Source organism: Vipera berus (assembly GCF_964194415.1).
Source record: "Vipera berus genome assembly, chromosome: 3".
NCBI classification, from domain to species: Eukaryota; Metazoa; Chordata; class Lepidosauria; order Squamata; family Viperidae; genus Vipera; species Vipera berus.
Window position 1 is genome coordinate 51,335,427 of NC_138204.1, and position 21,529 is coordinate 51,356,955.

Consider the following 21,529-nt stretch of genomic DNA (forward strand, 5'->3'; position numbering starts at 1 on the left):
GAAATGTTTTTTTCCAAGCTCAGAACAGCAATTCGCATTTCATGTTTGACCATTTTAAACAAACAAACGAATGGGAAGCTGGCTCATAGCAAAGCAGAGCATCAGCCTCAACCACCATCCTGATTTCCACAAAGGCCAGTAGATTCTCAGAAACAGAAGATAAATATTGCAGGTGACTAAAATTCAGGTTTTCTTTGGAAAAATAAAAATAGATTGAGCTAATAGAGAACATCCTGGAAGGAAGAATGGGTAGCAGGAAGTAATTTCACCAGCTTGTGACCAACCATTGGTGTTCATGCTTATTGCTGGAAATTACTGAGGGGAATTTCCAGTTTAGTTGGTATCCAGCACATTCTCAGTCATTCTCTCTATCCAGATCAGAGCAAACACAGAAGTCACTCAGTTTGGATAGCAAAATATCTAGCCTGATCTTTATTTATTAAACACCAGCAAATGTCAAACAGAGTTAACTGGCAAACCCAGGATAAAAAGCAAGAAAAATAGACAGCAAGAACAACAAACCGCAGGCAACAATTTACATTACGGTATCTTGTGTACAGGATGTATATTAAAAAGCACAGAATTTTCCAACACCACTGAAAATAATGCTGTGCATGTTAGCATGAAGAATCTCAAAGGGAACAGCCTTTACTTATTGCAGCTTTAATCTTTTTTATGTACATACTGTAACAGTAGCAGAATAAAGATGGAAAATAGGAAACCAGACAACCCTTCTGTTCTGAGCCATGAAAGAAACAATCTAATGAGTGGGGTTGATGTGTCCAAGATGATGTATTTTACGAGATTTTCTCAACAAGGGTCCCTTGATAGTGAGATGGGCAACATATAATTTAATAAATAAAATAAAAAATAAAAAAATAAGTTTCAAATACACACAGGGATACAGTATGCCAACATTTATAAGATGGTAGGCAAGAGATCATGACCAGTATATGTTTTTTGCGTTTCAAAGACTTTGTGGTCTCTTTATTTTCTTTCACTTGCTATTCACCTTTACATCTTGAGATCTCTATATTAAATACCTTTGTGTTTCCTAAATATACCCTATATAGTCCACCATTCTTCAAGCTCTTAGACCTTACCACCAAGGAGGAGGGGTGTGTCTCTTTTGTACACAGTGCATATTCCAGTGCATTTTCAGGTTTATGAGTCACCATGAGGCAGGCACTATGTGATTGGTTTCCTCCTACTGAGGAGACATCAGATATAGTTAGTGAGGTTATTCTGTGGGGCTCAAACCCTAGTAGGGTCTGATGAGTCCTCAATACATGCAGTCCTCAACTTACAAACTGGGATGAAACTGGGAACTGAAAACATTACAGAGTCTTCTCTCAGGCTTTTTAATGTGTTCATGATAATAGCTAGGCTGCATTAATAGAAGGCTAGAATCAAGATCACGTGAAGTTTTAGTACCGCTTTACAAAGCCTTAGTAAGACCGCACTTGGTATACTGCATCCATTTCTAGTCACCACAGTATAAAAAAGATGTTGAGACTCTAGAAAGAGTGCAAAGAAGAGCAACAAGAATGATTGCTGGAGCCTAAAACATACGAAGAACTGTTACAAGAATGGAATAGCTTGCTTTCAGAAGTTGTGGGTGCTCCATCACTGGAGGCTTGCAAAAAGAAACTGGAGGGCTATTTGCCTGAAATGATAGGATCTCGAGCAGGGGGTGGACTAGAAAAGGGTCCAGGAAATATAAATTAATTGGCATTGGTTATTAGGAACATTCCAAAGTAGTGTTTTTCAAACTTGGCAACTTTAAAATGCATGGACTTCAACTCCCAGAATTCTCCAGTTGGTGCCATGAAATACCTATTTCACCATGTATACGGCTTACAAGGATGTGCCACAGAATGAGAATTAGAAGGGAGTGACTTTATTAGTGAATCTACTCCTTGCAAATGTCATGTTGGCTGGGGAATTGTGGGAGTTGAACTCCACTGATCTTTAATTTGTCAAGATTGAGAAACACTGGGAACCCCTCAGAGAGGGGCAATAATGGGTTAACCGAGCAATATAAGATGAGGGAATAAATATATATTATATTTGTTAACTTAGAAAAAAGTTTCCTTGTAGAGGAGAAGGACGGCATTAAAAAATAAATAATAAATAAAAATAAATGAAACGGTGGTTATTGCCATTTTTAAGGCATGCAGTTTGAACACATATCCTTCGCAGGGCAGTATTCCCAAAGGCGCTTACCGTACAGTATAGGCATGTTGCCTCTTGTTTTCGTTTGCTGGGCAGGGACTCTTAATTTGAAATAATGCTCATGAATAAATCATTTAGATGTAGAAGGGGTGGGGATTGCTAATACCAGCTCTTCTGCCGCTTGGATTGATCCACATCGTTATATTAAAAGTAGGTTTCCAGGCTGCAGCGCTGATTCATTAATCGGGATCCTTTAGTGAATGCCGGTAAGTAGATGCTAATAATTGCCTCTCTACATTTTTCTGGAGGAACTTGAGTTCAGAATAGGAATTAACGTCGATCAGACCAAAGTTTTCCACGCATATATTTGACTGCGGCCTGAAAGAAACAGAAAGTGTCTTTCAATCGTTCTGAGATTTCTGGCTGTTTAAAGCAAGATTACGTTACGTCATCGAGGCACGGGAAAAGTATTGTCGGAAAGGCTAAAACATCAGAATGTAGAAATCTCCCCAGGACGGTTGAAACCAGCCATGAGAAAGAAAGAAAGAAAAACTACAGGGGAAAAAAAATGACCAGGGTTTTTGTGTCGGAAGGATTCTCTCGCAGGTTTCGTGCAGGGCGCAAAGCGAGCCAGGGACCTTGAGTTCGTTTTCCTTGCTGTCTCTTCTTACAAAGACCCGGGGTTGGGCAGAGGTTGGACTCAGCAATGGCCTTCCTTCTTCCAGGGCGATGCTCCTCCACGAAGAAAGAAAACCCTTCTTCCCAAGGTTAATGATATCTTACATTGCAGCTTTAGTGGTATCGTTTTTCTTTTGTTGTCTACGTAAATGCGCAGATTTACTCCCACGTCATTCCGCGGTGCAGTTTTAAAAAAAATACTATATTCCGATCCACGGGATTGATTCGTTTTTCTAAGGCAAATTATCTGACAATTTTAGCCGTGTTATTCAGCCGGTATTCAGATAAGTTGCTTTGGATATTAGGTTTTTTTTTCTTCTAGCAGTGAACAAATATAATTTGAGACGGTTTCTCGACACTGTTTTAATAATTAATTTACATTAATGTAAATTATAATGTGGGAACATTTTAAAATATGTGCCTTTTCTGTCATGTGAAATAAGATAGTCTGGCAAAATAGGTAAAAGCATTTAAACAATCTAAAATAATTTGTTCTTTTTTTAATTGTCAATGCAGACTAAGGAATAGTAGCAAAATCTGCTGTGTTGTGATAAACTAAGTATAACATATTCCCAAATAGCTTGAAGCTGTGAAATCTCAGAAATAAATCAGAGAAGCAAAATGATAAATTGGGTTTTAGAGGCCAAATTCAGGAAATTTGAAAGGAAACACTAAAAATGTCATGCCTGGCACATTATTCTGCTTTCTGTCACCTGAGCTTTCTGTCATGTCCTGATTAACAGATAAATTGAAGGACCTTACTCCTTAATGCAGGGGTGGGCAACTATGGCAACTTTACAACCTGAGGGCTACAATTCCCAGAATTCCTGTCTCACCATGGCTGGCTCTGGAATTCTGGGAGTGGAAGTCCACAGGTCATAAAGCTGCCATAATTGCCTATCCCTGCCTCAATGTCTTCTGTATTGATGAGGTCAAGAATGTTGCACTTTTTCCTAAAACAATCTTACCCCCGCTTTTTCATCTAAGTCATTAATTAAAAATTTGAACAGGGCAGATACAACATCACACTTGGTGAATCTAGTTTTTACTCCACAAAATGACAGAATATTGCCATATGATATTTTAGTAGAACTGGAGTCGGAAATCAGTGTTGTTGGGTTCTCTTTTTTGTTAAAATACAAACATGGCTTTTCTTTTATTAGATGTGGTCAAGCAGAGGCCAGAGAGCCATCTGTTTTTATAGAATCAAAAAATTAAATGGTTGAAGTAGATTTGAAGCTGATCTAGCCCTACTTTTAAGTAAAATATTTTTTGTCCAAAAGGGAATGCAGTATCACACATCACTGTAACATATGAATTAGCATCTAGAGCACCACGTCTCTAATCATCAGCTGGATCCATTAGTTTCTTCCAGAAAAAGACACATGGCGGAGTGCATATTAAATACAGTGGTATTTTTTGTTGAAATAGTTATAGTTTTAAATCTCCCGTGTCTGTGTAAATCATGAATGATAAATAAGTGTCAAGATAATCTTCGTGTAATAGACATTCCCAATTTTTTCCCCATGACTCCATAGATTTTTGAGCATCTGATTTTGCATCTAAAAATAATTTATAAATTGCTGTTATTATATTTGTAAATAACATCTGTACAGGATCTTCTAGTACTGTACTAGAGAGAACCCATTCCATTTCTTGAATTAAAGCGTTATCTTGCTGTTTTGTGGTTTGGATTCCCTGTAGGTAATCTTTGAGGATCAAGTGGGAGCTGCATGCCACACCCCTCTAATAAATTAACATGGCAGAAGGGGAAACATGCTTTACAAGTTATTTCCAATGGTCACATTTTTCCATCCATTCTTCTGAAAAAGAAGTTAATAATTTCTGCTTCTGACAGTTAAAACTTCCTAGCTGAAAAATGACTGTTCCTCAAGCCTTCTTGTTTTCCAAATAAATATGGAAAAAAGCATTAAATGTCTGGAAATATGCTTGTCGTGTATACTTCAAATTGCTTGAACCAGAGTAATTTTTCTCCAGATGTTTTTTTTTATGGAAGGCTCACCTGTCCATATCTGTTGCTATTTAAATATTAAATATTGTTCTGGAAGAGCTGCTGGTTTTGTAGGTCTCTTCCTTTTAATTATATATCAACAGTATGGAAAATAGCAGGAGAACAAAGGGAATCATCTTCAGTGCTTTTGTGGTTGCGGAGTGAGTAATGCTAGAAGGCTAGAAGAGCAGCCATTGTCCATCAATTATACATTGGTCTGAATTGCTTACTTCTCTTTCTGTATTTAGATGAGCCTTGCATTTCTATTTTTGTTCCTTTTTTTTGACAGGTTCAAAGTTGACTCAGCCTTCTATCTTCCTGAGGTTGGTAAAATGAGGACCCAGATTGTTGGGGGCATTATGTTGACTCTGTAAACCAGTTAGAGAGGGCTGTAAAGCACTATGAGGCTATTGCTAGCGTTACTTAGAATATATTTTATAAAGTCAATTACCAGAGTACCCCACCAGCCTTCAAGGGTTACTTAGAATATATTTTATAAAGTCAATTACCAGAGTACCCCACCAGCCTTCAAGTCTTTCTGGTACGATACAGCGGTCTTCCCTGGAAAGTGGCCTCTCTGCCAGCTGTCTTTACCAACGATAGGTCCCAACTGCAGTGATTATATCTAAGGATATGCAAATTCATTGCCAATTTGTCACCCTTTCCAGTTTTCTCTAATGTGCCCTAATAAGAAAAGCAAAACCAAAGTCAGACTTTGTGTAAACATAATAACTGCCTTGGTTAACATAAAAATGGAATTGGTCCCCACCCTTTTCTCTGGGAGAAGATCCAGTAAAAGGAAAAACAGAATTGTTGCACAGTGTCTTTTATTGGCAATATTGTCTCGAAGTTTCCTTTACAGTTGACAGAATGCCCTAAAATAGTCCCAAGCTGATAAAGTTGCAGGGGACAGGCCATGAAGAAATTGGGGTGGAGATAGGTGGGCGAAAAACTTTGGTTATAATATAGAACTAGAAAAATGGCAAAAATTATGGGAGAGAAATTGTAAATTGACAATGTCAACTTCGTATAAAGAAAATCTATATAAAATGTTTTATAAATGGCACTTGCCACCAGCAAGATTAGCAAAAATGTTTAAAAATATGTCAGATAGATGTTGGAAATGTAAACATAATTCAGGCATGTATTATCATATCTGGTGGACATGTGGTAAAGCAAAGGCTAATTGGAAAAAATACATGCTTGGTTAGAAAAAATGTTGGGACAACATGTAGAATTTAATCCTGAACTTTTTCTATGAGGTATAATACCAAAAAAGATTAATAAACAAAGTTTATGTTTGGTTCTACACATTACAACAGCAGCAAGAATAACCTTCGCGCAATACTGGAAAAATGAAGGAATACCACCTGAGGAAGAAGTAATTAAAAAAATATTGGAATGTGCAGAGATGGACAGATTAACTATGAGATTGAAAGATAAAGAAGAAACAGAATACTACCAAATCTGGGAGTCATTCTACAAATGGCTAGAGGAAAGAACGAAAGATTAGGACTTGACTATGTATTAGCGCTTTTGAACCCAGACTACACACTGGTTGGAAAACTAACGTATGTATGTAAGGGGGAAAAAACTAATAAAATCTCTAAAAAAAAACCCAACCATAGTTGATCAAGGCTTGGTATTATGCGTGAAACCAGGCACTATTATATACAGTATACATACAAAGACTGGATGTAATATGTTAATCATAAGAAGAATTCAAAAATACATTAAGCACATATCTTCCTTAAGTCAATTTTCCAAAAAAAAAGAACATTGAAAATTTTAAGTTTGTTGTAACTTCATCAAGTAACACAAGGGTTTCATTGACCAATAATATCTCTCAATTCCTGTAGCTGGCTAAACCATACTGTAATTTGATGATGATTTTAAGTAGGAAGATGGAAGAGTCAGAAAGGCAAATCCCTGGAACAAAATTTATGTAAGTTGCATGTTGTTTTTGAGACATGCAGTGAAATGTGCTGTGTTGAGAAAAGAAATTAAACATTCATAGGTCAGTCTCGTGATACTATTTACAGAACTGGATTTATTTTTAAATGGGAGTATATCAATAGGACAGTTTTGGGCTGCTAATAAAAATGGCTAACTGGAGGATTGGAAAAACAGATATTTCATTAGATTTACGGTATGATCTTAAATATTGTTCAACAGTATTTCACATTGTTATTAGCTGCTAACTTAGAAACTTAAATTGTTATTTGGTGTTGTAGTTAAAAGAGCCAGTTTAGCGTGACGGTTAAGGCACCAGGCTAGAAACTGGCTGACTGTGAGTTATAGTCCTTTAGGCACAAAGCTGGTCAGGTGACCTTGGGCCAGTCACCTACTCTCAGCCCTAGGAAGTAGGCAATGGCAAGTCACTTCTGAAATCTTGTTAAGAGTCAAGACTAACTCAAAGCACCTCCCCCCTCCCGTTTCTTACAGCCAAGGACGTGAGCTAAGAAGGAATAGGCAGCATTATATTGAAAATGTAACAAAAAAGTGAATTCATCACAAAAAAGGAAAATAACTTGCTTTTATTTAATTTTGATATTTATTATTCCCATGTGCTGTTTCTTCAAACTTCCAGTATGGCAGTTTGGCTAATGAGGCTGCTTCACAAATGGCATTTTCTTCTGGATGATGTGCAAATCTGAGTACTAGTGTCCATGTCTGTTGTTTTGTTTGCTGTGTGTAAACTCTTGAGAATCTGCTGTTAAGCTTTCCAATAAGAATACATCTAGCAGAATACATCCATTTTCACTATCTGAACATGTGATGCACTGCATTGATGTTCTTCTCCCCATTCAGGAACAAGATCTTGTTCGAAATCAATATTCATAGTTACCTGCCTATTTGATTGATTAGATGCCATCACGTCATTGTTGATCCCTAGCAACCACATTGATTTTTCTCCACGATGAGCTTTCAGATCTTCCAATGATACACTCATTATCACTGTAACTCAGACTGTCATCCTTTTCTTTCCAACCCCTTGAACTGCATTTGAGCTTTCTCCAGCAAGATAGATCTTTGTAAAATGTTTTGGCAAATGTAAAGGACAAGCAAGAAAGAAAAACATTTGTTGGGGGCAATAAGCTGACTTTGTAATAATGCCACTTGGGGGGGGCGAAAGCCCTAATAAGCAGGCATATACATAGAATGAAGGCTATTGCTAAGCACATTGGTTTGTGCTTAAATTGTAAGCCGCCCTGAGTCTTCGGAGAAGGGCGGGATATAAATGGGATTAAAATAAAAAAAATAAAAAAATAAATTCTAAGAGAAAAAAAAGTCATATGAAGTCACAGTCCACATGGTGAAGTGATTAGAGAGGCTTCCCCAGCTTTGTGCCCTCTACCTTCCAGACATACCTTGTGCAGGCTAAACATTTCTCATGGGCACCAAACTGAGTTAAGCTGAGGTAAGAATATGCTGCTGAGACCACAGTCTAAATTTCTGTTCAGCTTTTGGCCGTGTTTTGTGGAAGCCTTGAGCGGCTGTTAAAATTTGGATAGTGGAATTAAAAGATAGAAAGTGAATAGAAAACTTTCACGCATATGGTTAAGAGACTTTGGCACCTTACCTTTGTTTTTATGGGTGATACAATATTCCAGGGCTTATACTGCATTTCCATATATTTTCTATCTCTTTCGTGTTAGCAAAGCATGCGGAGGGGCCTTCAAGGGCTGCCTATGGCCTTAGCATCTGCATGTTGCTGGAGGAAAGAATAGACTGAGAGATTTTGTCTTGATGTAAATCCTTTTTTTCTTCCTGTAGGACTACTTTTCCAGTTGAATGTTAGTCATGCCAGTGGAATGGAGAAATTGAGTAATCAAGAACTTGAGAATTTAGCTTCTTCAACCCATGATCAGGATAAAGGCAGTGTGAAGCAGGGCAGTCAGTGCGTTAACATGTTTCCTTTGTGCAGAAATCATGGTAAGGACAAAGTCAGTTTTTTAACATTTAAAATGTACCAAAAAACATGATCTTGTGTACCTCTTTGGGATCAAGTTATTAATAGCCGCATTTCCATGGAATCTGTAAGCCAATTGTTACCATACTGTAGCAACCATAGTGTGAATAAGATGCACTGTAATGTGTGTAGCCCATTAAGTTATATTTGTCTCTTCTTGATAGTGCAAAACCTAAATAAATCAATTGTAATCAAGTGAAATGAGCCAAGTGTGGACAGTGTGAATCAGTCTTCTGTGTGATCAAACTACTACAGATCCTTAAACACAATACTTCTATTATGTAATCAACCTGCCTAGGACAGGTCAAGCCATTCACAATTTCCATCTCGACTCTTTTTCTTCCATTTTTTTTATATCACAAGAAAGAAGTGTGGAACAATTCTGCATTGTTTTATATTAATTCAGGTAGAAGAGTATTTATCTATATTCTAAATCAGTGATTTTTTTTCTTATGACATTGGGGCATTTATGTGGTAACCATAATTAATGTATTAAATATAGATTAATAATGTATACTATATTAACCACATTAACCAGTTTGGTGTAGTAGTTAAGGCACCAGGCTAGAAAGCCAGAGATTTGTGAGTTCTAATTCTGCCTTAGCCATGAAAGTCAGCTGGGTGACCTTGAGCCAGTTACTCTCTCTCAGCCTAACCCACCTCACAGGGTTGTTGTTGGGGGGAATAGAAGGAGGAAGGTGTGTTGAGTATGTTCGCCGCTTTGAGTTATTTATAAAAATAAAGGCAAGATACAAATAAAATAAATACTCAATTCTGAGTTATAGGTGAACTTTTAAAATCTAATTATTGATGCCAAACATTCAGATGCTCCTCATATATCTGATGTCTTTAGGAGAACAGCTCAGATCTGCTTTTCACCCAGCAAGTGCTTTTTAAGTTTTAATGGCTTTGAATATGCCGATATTATTTTCTTCCCAGGAGGGAGTAAACGAAATCAAGGCTACTACAGTACACAAGAACAGTCTGGGAGCAGTACTAACAACTTGAGCAATAGTCCACAAGTCCAAGCCCCAGAGAAAGTGACTCTTGTTGTAGATGGAACAAGATTTGTTGTAAACCCACAAATTTTCATAGCCCATCCTGATACGATGCTGGGAAGGTAAGTGGCTCTGAGTTGTGAAGAATTCCAGAAGCTGTTCTGCATGCTTTCCTATCTTAGAGTTATGACCAGGCTAAGCAGGAGTCTGAATGGTAGGTGTAAAGTTATAACAAGTGCTTAGGTTCAATTTTCCTATTCAGTGTTAGCAATTCTATCACAGTTTCTAGGTTTCAAAAAGTAGAAAACTTTGTAAAGCCTAAATAGTTTTCATGATAGTCCCAAATGACAACTTGGTCATATAGAAATTATTCTTTGCTTAAGTGGCCTTAATCTGACCTACCTGCCTTAATTTCTTTCTGCTTTCCAGAATGTTTGGACCAGGACGAGAATATAACTTCACTCGTCCAAATGAGAAGGGCGAATATGAAATTGCAGAAGGCATCAGTGCTGCTGTTTTTCGGATTGTGCTGGTGAGGAATTCCATGATGTTTCAAAAGCAGAGCTATTCTTCCTATTTATAAAAGTTCCTATTCTTGCTTTCAGCTTCAAGGGAATTCTGAATTTCTTGATAAGTATTTTCTATTCTGTTTAGACTCCAGATTTCTCTCTCTCGTTTTTCCCCATTTTGTTCTTTTAAGGGAGTCCATATCATTTGATTTGTTAGATTTATATTTCATCTTCCCTCTAAGAGCTCTCACACAGTTATTTAGGGATCTTGGTGCACTTTATTCCCACAACATCAAACCTGTTAGGTAAGTTAGGCTGAGATAGAGTGATTGATCTAAAATCACCCAGTGAGTTACAGTGGTTAAGAGCAGAGCTGAACCTGGATCTCTTTGCTCCTAATACATTAAATCAGACATGTCAAACACAAGGCCCGGGGGCCGGATCCGGCCCGTGAAGTAGTTTCATGCGGCCCGCGAAGCCATCCTGGAAACTGAGGGAACGGCCCCCACTGTCTTGGCCCTGGCCCAGAGACCCTTCTTCTGCCAGAGACCCTCAGATCTGTCCCACTCCTCCCCCATAGGCACCCTTGATGCGAACGATGTAGAGCTGGCCACGCCCACCCAGTAGGCTATATGTACTTTAGCCACGCTCACCCAGTAGGCCACACCAACCCAGGCCACACCCACCCGGCCCCCAACCGCAATGCTGATGCGGCCCTCAATGAAATTGAGTTTGACACCCCTGCATTAAATGCATTGCTCTCCATTAAATATATTGCTCAAAGCCCATATTGGGTTTTGAATCCCAAATCCACATGGGAAAAGACTTGGAATTCTGGGAGTTGAATTCAACTCATCTAGCAAAACCAAAGTGAACATGGTTGATATATATCAACATTTTTATCATATGATTTATTCTGTATTCCTTATTTAGGGAGGAAGGAAGAATATAACATGGTCAGCTTTTAAAAATAATCTATGAAAAAATTGTGTGCCAGCTATATATAAAACTTGACAATATGCTTAAACTATCAGTAGATGATAGATTGCCTGTGCATGCTATTTTGAATGTTTTTTGATGGAGAAATTTAATAATGTTTTATCCCTTGGCTTTTCAGGATTATTACAAAACTGGAATCATTCATTGTCCCGATGGAATTTCTATTCCTGATCTCAGAGATACTTGTGACTATCTTTGCATCAATTTTGATTTCAACACAATCAGGTGTCAAGATTTAAGTAAGTATTAAAGCATTTATAATAGCCTTCCCAAAGAAGTGCTCTCCAGACATGCTGTCTTTAGTTCCAAAATCTTCTAGCCATCATGGGTCCATTGATCATGCTGGCTAACATTTTGGAGAGATTTAAAGTAAGTGAGAACACTCACTTAAAGGAGAAATGTATCAATTCTATATATGTTAATGTGTTTTTATGTTTTGCACTAGATCTTTCTGTGGAGATGAAATTGGACTGATAGTGTTAGACCTATAACATTCAGCCATATTCAGGAAAGCCATATATTTATTTCCTTAGGTGCATTATTGCATGAACTGTCCAATGATGGGGCTCATAAGCAATTTGATAGCTATCTGGAAGAGTTAATCCTGCCAATAATGGTTAGTAGTGCTAAGAAAGGAGAGCGTGAATGTCATATTGTCGTATTAACGGATGAAGACATAGTGGACTGGGATGAAGACTATCCACCCCCAATGGGGGAAGAATATTCACAAAGTAAGTATTTTTAAATGTTACATAAAATACTTTTTAAAGTTAAAATAACATTGCACTTTTATAAAGAAATTCTCTGTTAGTGTCTTACGCAAATATCAATTTCCAAGGGTCTTCGCATTCCACTATACAATTAAGAATATAAAAGTCATATTGATTGTGATACACTACATTGCTGAATGTAAAATTATCAAAGGAACTTCTGGCCTTTGAAAGACCAAGTTTTCTTGATCAATGTCCAAAGTATTCAATGTATTTTTCTGGGTCCTTCCAGAGCATCAGCTTGTGATTTTTCAAGCTTTTACAACCCAGTGTAAATGAACTGAGTTTTCTTCTACTTTTCTTAGTTGTTGTTTTTTGTCCATTTGCAAACACATTGATATAGAGACGTCTCAAGTCTAAAACGTCTGGTGAAAAATATAGTCACTCACTGATCTACCTTTATCCTTTGCTTCCTAAAAGTAGGCCAGTAGCTGACTGTTCCACCTTCAGAGCTTCTGTTCATCATGAATTAGCAAAGAACCCTTCTCCTTCTACCAAAAACATTCTTAACATATCTTTAAGAGCCATTTTGGTCTAGTAGTTAAAGCACTGGGCTAGAAAGCAGGAGATTGTAAGTTCACGTTCTGCCTTATCCATGAAAGCCATCTGGGTGTCTTTGGGTCAGTCACTCACTCTCTCAGTCCAACCCACCTTACAGGTTGTAAGGTGTATTGGATAAAAACAGGATACAAATAAATAAATATAAAAAAGAGCCATATCTGAGTGGGGTAAAGAAGAAATATGAATACATAAATCAATGCACTGAAAAGCTTCACTGGCTTTTAGTGGGTATGGTGCCATGTCTATATTGGATTCCAATGTGGGTAGCAAAGACGTGGTGCCAAGACAGCATTTCTCTCTTCAGATGCCTTTCCAGATGTGACCTTGGTAGAAAGATACTAACCCATTGAAAGGTGGCTGGTGAGTTAAGGGCGAGTTTCTGAAGAACATCGGCAGCTTGAAAAACAAGATGCTAAACGTCTTTAAGAAATTAAAAAGATATGTTCTAAGTAAAACATTCACAAACAAAAGGCTATTACAAGCTCCATGAGCAAGATGCAGAATCAGTGGAATGGGAAGGGAACGAGGGAGAAGCTTCATCAGGATTGTAGTATTGCTTGGCAGAGCAGAAAGAGGTTGAGGCAAGAATTTGCTCCAGGGAAAATACCGGTAGATCACACTGTGGCTGCTGAACCACAGCAAGAATTTTCTGAGAAAAGCAGGAACTTCCTAATTTAAAGAAAAGAAGTAAACATTTCTGCTTTTGCAGAAATAAGAGCAAGGAAAGAAATAGAAATTGTATCTGAACAGGAAGACTTAACATTATGAAACTGCAAGTCTTTCTTATAGGATAGTAATATGGTCATTGGAAATTGCCTCTGTTTTCAACTGTTATTTTTGAAAAAAAAGTCCAATTATTGTTTGTCTCAGGAAATTTAAGAATAGCTGTTGTACTCATATTCATTAATTAATGTGGTTTTTTCCCCTCACCTCAAAGTTCTGTATAGTTCTAAGCTCTACAGATTCTTCAAGTATATTGAGAATCGGGATGTTGCAAAAACTGTTTTGAAAGAACGTGGCCTCAAAAATATAAGAATTGGCATTGAAGGTATGTACAGTGTCCCCTAAGTAATACAAAGTGATTAAAAGGAAAGTAGCTACACTTTGCCTTTCGAAACATCAATTTATTGATTTTATTAGTCAGCCCTATGTAGTTTTGCTGATTCCTTATATAATAAACTTTGTGGAGGTCTTTGGAATGACCCACCCAGTCGGTTCCTGAGAAATTGTTATGCTTAACATTCCTTGAGCTTTGCCTATTTTGGGGTGGGGTGGGTGGATGTTATTTAAAGTCTGGTCCTCCCTTCTGAAATTAGTAGCAGCAACCTGACTCAAGGCCAAACTAGGCATAACAGTTCAGCTTTGTGTACTGAACACACGAGTCAGTTCCATTTATATACTGCTCAAAAAAATAAAGGGAACAGAAAATAAGACATCCTACTATTAAATACAGTACATTGTGTTGTTTTAAGTGTTCCCTTTATTTTTTTGAGCAGTATATTTTCAGTGCAGAGAAAGTCTTTTCATTGTGTCAGTCTTTTTTAGTCTATTGTCTGCCTCAAGATGTCTTGGGATCAGACCTCCCAGACCAAATGGCTTCCTTTTAGGAGGATGTTATCCTTTTAGGAATATTTATTACTTGAAGAAGTAATAAAAGCTACACGTAGGGCCTGGAGTTGGTTTGGGAGGATAATTATACCAGAATAACTGTGTTTCAGGTTATCCCACTTGTAAAGAGAAAGTGAAAAAGAGGCCTGGAGGACGCTCTGAAGTTATCTATAACTATGTTCAACGTCCATTCATCCAGATGTCTTGGGAAAAGGAAGAAGGAAAAAGTCGGCATGTTGATTTCCAGTGTGTTAGAAGCAAATCTCTAACAAACCTTGTAATGGCGGGTGAAGACATAGCAGAAGATCAAGAGATTGTGTTGCATCACCCTCCTCAGGTAGACGAGCTTGATCGATTAAATGCACCACCCTCTCAAATGGATGCTAATGAAGTGGCAGATTAACTAAGCAGCACAAATGGCTCTTCAATGGACTTGATTTGGCTTTTGGATGGGGACTTAATGCCCACCTCGGAGCAGAAATTTCTTTCCATGATTGCTACGGTTTCTAAATATAGTCTCTTCAAGCCCAGGGGACTATTTTTATCAAATTTGCTTTGGGGGGGGGCAAGCATTCTCTTAGGAGAACTGGAAATCTGAGGATTGAGTTAACATTTATGCCTGTGGCGAAATAATTGAATTGGAACTAAAACAATGGAAACAAATTTTCAACTCACTTGAATTGAAAGGATTGATTACGTGACATCAAGTTGTTTTTTCGATTCCTACCACTTAGATTTTCTCCATTCCTACCACTTAGATAGATTTCCATGATGATCTATCCCTAATTTGTTTGTTCAAGTCTCCCAACACTACACTCCCAATGCCCCTGCAACTGTCCATCCATCTTGCTGCTAGTTGTCCTCTCTTTCCTTCCTGCTTTCCCAGTATTAGAGCCTTTTCTCTAAAGACTTTGTGTAAAATATTAGAAGTTGGATAATTTGATCATTTGTGCCTCAAGTGATAATTCTACACTGATTTGCTTGATGTTCTATTGAATTGGCAGGAATACATAACAATATGTACACTGACTCAGTTTTAAAAGGTAGCATATCATGAAGGATTCCATTGTGGTGTTACAACCATTATCGTTATCATAGCAATGAGTTTGATACCCTTCATCCTCCATTACCTGTGGCTGAAATAGATATTTATACAGAAACATCACACCTACGATGCATGCACTTTTGTCACCTTTCTTTTCAATTTCCTATCCTAACACTGATATAAGAGCTGAAAAAGGAAGATCAGACGCACTTACCAAGGTAAGCACCTACAGAGAGAAATTGGAATCTCTGAATGCCCAGTGGACCACTCAAATTAGTTACAAGGGAAGAACCATTCTAGTTTACACATATGGCTAAGTAGTGTTTACTGGAAATAAAACTACTGGAATACAAAGGAAAATACCACTTGGAGAAAACAATGTGTCATCTTAGGCTCAAACATTCAAGTAATAACACTGGATGAATGAAGATGGCTGAACATTCCCGCCCTGCCCCCCCCCCCCAAAGCAAAGGCTACAGAGCAGCATCTCTTGAAGGCAAAGAACTTCCTTGTGGAAGGATTCCACAGCATTTTTAAGAAAGTGACTTTTTCAGGAAAACCTGCATTACAGCAGCTATCATTTGAGTCTTGAATATGGAAAACGTTTTGTTTCATATAATCCATCCTCTTGCTTAAGAATATTAATCTTTGAACTTTGATACTAGCAAGGATGTCAGGTTACATGCCATCACTTCTCAACATTTTGGCTAAGAGAAATTGTTTGGAAGAGTAAGTTTCCTAGCTTTTCTCAGCACCTTGGGACAATCAGGATACTTAAGGCTGGCCCTTAATCAATTAGGAAACATAATCAGCAGGAGCAGTAGAAAGTCATATATAGCAGGGCTTCTCAAACTCATATACCGCAATTCACAAAATGATAAAATGAGTTTGTATGATCCCTTCCCCCCATTAATTTCCTTGGGATTATGGTTGGGCGATAAATATTGTACCTGTCAGGACCCACCCCAAACCACGTCTTAGGAAGACAAAATTCTTGGAGTCAAATCTATTCCAAAAAGAATCTTTACTATGACATGCTTGGTTGTAGGAAACGAGACAGGACTTAATATTATCCCATGAAGTAAACCCTTATAAAGAGTTCCCGGTTTAACCCCCCTTAACCCCATTTGGTCAGTCCCCCATCCTTTCTCTCGTATCATCCATCTCGTGGGAAAAAGGAACTTAGGACCCTTCATGTTTATTGCTGTCTTCCGTGACAAAAGCCAGATGCTAGCCCCCCCTTTTGTTTCCCCAGTTCAAAAGGCTTCTCCTTTCCTTTGAAATGCCTAATACCGGTTCAATACACATCTATCCTCTTCTCTTCGGGAGATGGCAGAATCCATGGAATAATGTTTGAAACATTCCATTTATGAATATGATATAAATGGATTCTGACAGTACCTTTTTAATAATTAAAATTGAATTCATGTATCAAATCAAGCAATGATAGAACTTTACATTTATACTCAAAAAGAAAAACAGTAAAAGGAAAAGCTAAAATTTTTAGTGAGAAGGATTTTTTTTAGTTTTGTGCAGTTCCTAAAATCTGGGTTTCATTTTAAAGACAGCTGTTTTCATTCTAAAGCTGGGGGTGGGAAGCGGGGAGAAAAGCAAGTCTAAAGTGCTGCGGTTTACAAAACGCTGGCAGTCAGTCTGTCAGTTGTTTTTAGCATTGGCATTCTCCCTGCACTGCCCCTTGGCCGAATAGTCACAGCACATATTCTTTCGCTTCATTTCCCCCCTTCCCTTTGTTGTAACTCTCAGCAGGTGAGGTGGCATTAGATGCTTTGCCTGGAAGCTTTGTGCCCTACAGGCATGATTGTTCCTCCATTGAAAGGGAAAGGCAGTTTGTTAAGGCAAAAAGAACATTATCTAAGGCTCTGGGGCTTTCAGGATACTTTCGCGTCAGACTGGAAAGCCTGCTCAGAAAGACAAGGAAGCATTCCAGACAACTCTCTATTATTTCATAACCCCATTAAGGATTGTGACCCACACTTTGATTAATGCTAGGAATGGCTGGGATTAGTGAAGGCATTTACCAGTGACTCCACATGGAACAAAATATAGACAGTTTCGTTGATAGTAGAAGAGAGCAGGTACTTTCCCTGATACAACAGCAATTGTGGATTTCTCCATCCACTTAAGATCCATCATTGCGAAAATAAAGAATGGATAGCCACAGTGCAGACAATTGGGTTCCATCTGCTATTGCAGGGAATGGTATAGTTTTGGAGGTGTGCTCAATTTTGGAATGGAAAACCAGCTTTTAATGCAGGTGAGAAAAAGTTGCAGAAGTTTGTGGATGCTTTCTTTGTCCACAGCATATACTGGAGTGAGTGTAGAACTGGAGCTACAGAATCCCTGAAACTACAAAAATATCAATCTCCTGCAACTAATCAAACCAGGAGGCAGCTTATCATATATTTCCTTATTTCTGGGTTGAAGTTCTACCCTTCCATCCTTGTGTCAGTAGGAAACTGTTAGTGTGTCCTCTAACCCTATCTCTATTGTCTTGAATTCAGTCATCTAACTTTACTCCCAGGTGACAAAGCAGATCGGATAAAGACTGCACTTGGGCTGCGTCAGAAAGAGAGAAGCTATTTTCACACTTAGACATCTAAGGATGACTTAGGTCTGTCTTGCTCATGGACTATGATTGATATGAAGGTCATAGGGGGGGGCACAGGAGAAAAAAAATGTCATCAGGGTGTATTAGCTACAATCAGAACTAAGTGAAGAAAAGCCAGAAATTGAGTAAAAAGCAAGATGGGGAGTTGGAGGCTGCCTTATACAATTAATGTCTTTAAGATGTGTATAAAATGAATTGGGTTAGTATTCTCTTTGACCTATTAATGGCTGAGTAGTTTCAGCCAGGGAAGATAATGAGCACTTTAATGTAGACTTATAAATACAGATTTATAGATCAGTTAGAGAAACCTCATAGATCAGTAAACACAGCTGGAATACTGCTGAATTTTATTGGCTTGAGTATCAGGCTGTCTAGCAAGAAGGGCTTGCTAGAACTAGTGTAAGTCTTGCTGGACTTGATTAGAATTTTGCTGTTTCAGGCAAACTTCACAATCCTGTGTTTCACAACATATGGAGCTTACAATTGAAATGTGTGTTTTTTTTTAAAAAAAAAAAGATGCATCCAGCACTGAGCTAGATAAGTAGGACCTTTATAATATGTATTGATCAATCAGTGTATGCATCTCAGAATAATTGAATGGAAAATTCAAGCTTCTTTAGTTACTAGACATTGATAAATGTCATTTTGAGGCAAAAAGATAACTTCCTACAAAAAAAGGAATTGTCCAACATTAACTCCGGACAGCTTTTAGATTAAAGCTTTCAATCAATCTGTCAGCTTCACTTCCAAAATAGATTTAACACATTTTGGTATTATTTCACTGCAGAATCATTAGGATAAAGCAGACTTAATTTAAGTTCTGTACACATTTAATCGAGAGCCAGTTTGATGTAGTGGTTAAGGGAGACTGAATTCTAGTCCTTCCTTAGGCACAAAGCCAACTAGGTGACATTTAGCAAGTTGTTCTTTCTCAGCCCTAGCAGGTAATGGCAAACCAACTCTGAAATCTTACCAAGAAAATTTCAGGGACTTTTCCAGGCAGTCATCAGGAGTCAACACAGATTTGAAGGCAGCAGGAACACACACACATACAAACAAACACGAATTTCAGAAAAAGACATACATTTCTGTATCGGAACTCAATAGCCAACTATAAAGCTACAATCAGGGATATTCAAAAAAAATAATACACATTCTCCTGAGAGGATTCTCCCCTTTACTGTCAGGGAAACAAGTCATTTTGCATCTTTTAAAAATAATGACCAATAAATTATCTAAAGAATGATCTTAAGTATTGAAACAAAAAAAATGTATCTACTGTAATCTTAAAAGTTGGTCGTATTCAAAGACATTACATTGGCTAATACGGTTATCTCCAACCTTAGTAAAATTCAGAATAGAATTGGAAGATTGTATTTTGATACTGCCTAACCATGTGTTCAGGGCAGGGATGGCAATCAAAGTATTGCTGAGTTTGGAGTGACCTTGTACTTCCTGTTTGAATATATCCAGTGAGGTCATTCCCCACTTGATAAATGCCAAAGTTCTCTTAATATTAAGGGGGGAGTTTTTTTCCTTTTCTATTCAATTACAATCTGCCACCTTATAATTTGAAATGATTATAGAGCATCTTGCAGTTTGGAATGATGGAGAACCCGTCTTGTCCTTTTCATTCAGGTACAGTATTCCTTCAGATACTAGAATATTGGTATCTCCTTGCCCCCTTCTTTTCTTCATTCCTAATTCCTAAATCTTCTTTGCAATAAGACTTGGTTTCTAATCCCCCGCTAATATTTCCCTTTCCGAATCTGTTTATCTAAATCTTTTTAAAACTGTGGTACCTAGAACTATATGCTATAGTCAATACGGGGACCAGTGAATGCAAAATCTTATGCAAGCCACATTGTAAACTAAGGTTGAATAAGCAGTACAATTAGCTCATTCTCATACAAATTAAATGTTTCCTTGGAGGCCAGTCATCTAGACAAATTTGTTTTAAATTTGGCCATTTCTAAATTGGTTGACAATTTTTTCCCCATTGTTGAAATGTGAATAATGCACATTTGATTAAGATATCTAATGTACTCCATGGCATTTACATGTTGCTGGACTACATTAGTTAACAATCCCAAAAAGCATGACTGATGGTGAAGGGTGCAGGGCACCATAGTTCAGCAACATCTGGAGGCCATAGCTTTCTTGCACCTAGAAAAATTTGCTGTAGCAGATATAAGGCAATGATTATGCCATTGGATCCAGATCAAAGTCACAATTTTAGGAAAATGATTTCAGTGGGTACAGACCAAACCTGAATCTAACTCACTAGATAGATAAAATAAAAGGCAACTTTTAAATCAAAACGATGACAAATTCAGGTCTGTGAAGTTTAGGCTCATTGTATCCCCGTGAACTGAGTATTACTTATCTCACATACAAAGGCCAGCAGGACTTCTTGTAGAATCACTCTGATCTGTAGAGTGAGCATTAGAGGCAATACAATTCAGACGTTTTTCACGCAGATTTATTCTAAAAACAATTTCTTAACCGATGCAAGTTTTTGTTTTCCCCTCCCATTGCATTTGGGCAAATGGAAAATTTCAATTCAGGAGCAATCACAACTTTATTCTTTTATTGTGATTTAGTTTGTAAGTTAATTCAATGATTAGCATTTACAAGATCATGCGGTTTCAGTATTTTTTGTTAAGGTTACTTTATATACTTCTTCATAGACTTTATTAAAGTACTTTTTAATCTTATTTTCCTGTGACTTTTCTTTTGATGCCTTCTCAGCCATGTACCATCAGTAGAAATTACATACGTGTATCTATATTCACTTAATAGGCTCCACCTATCGTAGATGTGCACATAGAAACAAGATACAGTATATATCTACAATTGATGTTACAAAGTCTAAATGCTGATGTGTAAATTCTATCACTTGAACCAGATTTGGTTATAATCAAGGTAGTTTGCATGATATGCCTCTAAATTTCCCTATCATTGCAACAAAAAAGGTTTATATGGACAATACTTTAATACTTTATATGGATTAATTCCTTTAATCCTTTCCTGATGCCATGTATCCTTTTCTTCCCTTCCCTAAATTACTTGTTGATTTTTTGCAAGTATATAAATTTAGTAACTGGAATAAAATTTTGCATCAACTGCATTTGAAAAATATGCTGAACAAATACATCTAATCACATACTGATTATAATAAAGCAACTTTTAGTACATTTTCAAATTCAGAAAACCACCACAAGAAATAGCAAAACTACATTTATTGAAAATGAATTTTAAACATTTCAGAATGCAAAGATTGTTCCATATAGAATTGGTCTCTAAATAAAACCAACAAATCACATACAAAGTGTACTAAATTGTACATTGCATTTCGGAACAGCCATATGCAGATACAAAATAATTGTAATTTACCAAAATAAGGCAGAACCCAGGCACAGCGGTTAGTCAGTACCTAAGTGTAGTATAACCTGCTAGGAATCATACACAACCAGCAGTGTGTTGCTTATATTTAGCTTAGCCAGGATTTTTATTTTTTTGCCATACCCCAGCAGGCCAAAATCCAAAACTTTTGTAATTTTGGGTTTATGT

At 37.4% G+C, this 21,529-nt stretch overlaps 1 protein-coding gene across 5 annotated transcripts in view; it reads left to right on the plus strand.

The window, feature by feature from the left end:
* The window catches only part of KCTD20 (potassium channel tetramerization domain containing 20), a 28,551-nt gene extending 13,570 nt beyond the window's left edge, over positions 1 to 14,981 (plus strand). Inside the window, exons 1-10 of one of the 5 annotated variants that reach the window (XM_081325076.1) lie at positions 5,154 to 5,187; positions 6,190 to 6,435; positions 6,724 to 6,809; positions 8,642 to 8,800; positions 9,777 to 9,957; positions 10,265 to 10,367; positions 11,462 to 11,582; positions 11,877 to 12,074; positions 13,612 to 13,722; positions 14,393 to 14,981. In XM_081325076.1, coding sequence (XP_081181202.1) covers positions 8,680 to 8,800; positions 9,777 to 9,957; positions 10,265 to 10,367; positions 11,462 to 11,582; positions 11,877 to 12,074; positions 13,612 to 13,722; positions 14,393 to 14,685 — 1,128 coding nt within the window. In that variant the 5' untranslated portion in view covers positions 5,154 to 5,187; positions 6,190 to 6,435; positions 6,724 to 6,809; positions 8,642 to 8,679 and the 3' untranslated portion in view covers positions 14,686 to 14,981. Of the gene's footprint in view, positions 1 to 2,323; positions 2,442 to 5,153; positions 5,188 to 6,040; positions 6,436 to 6,723; positions 6,810 to 8,641; positions 8,801 to 9,776; positions 9,958 to 10,264; positions 10,368 to 11,461; positions 11,583 to 11,876; positions 12,075 to 13,611; positions 13,723 to 14,392 lie in introns of those variants that run through there. The other 4 variants (XM_081325075.1, XM_081325077.1, XM_081325079.1 and 1 more) reach the window with 4 other exon arrangements.
* The last annotated feature ends 6,548 nt before the right edge of the window (positions 14,982 to 21,529 follow it).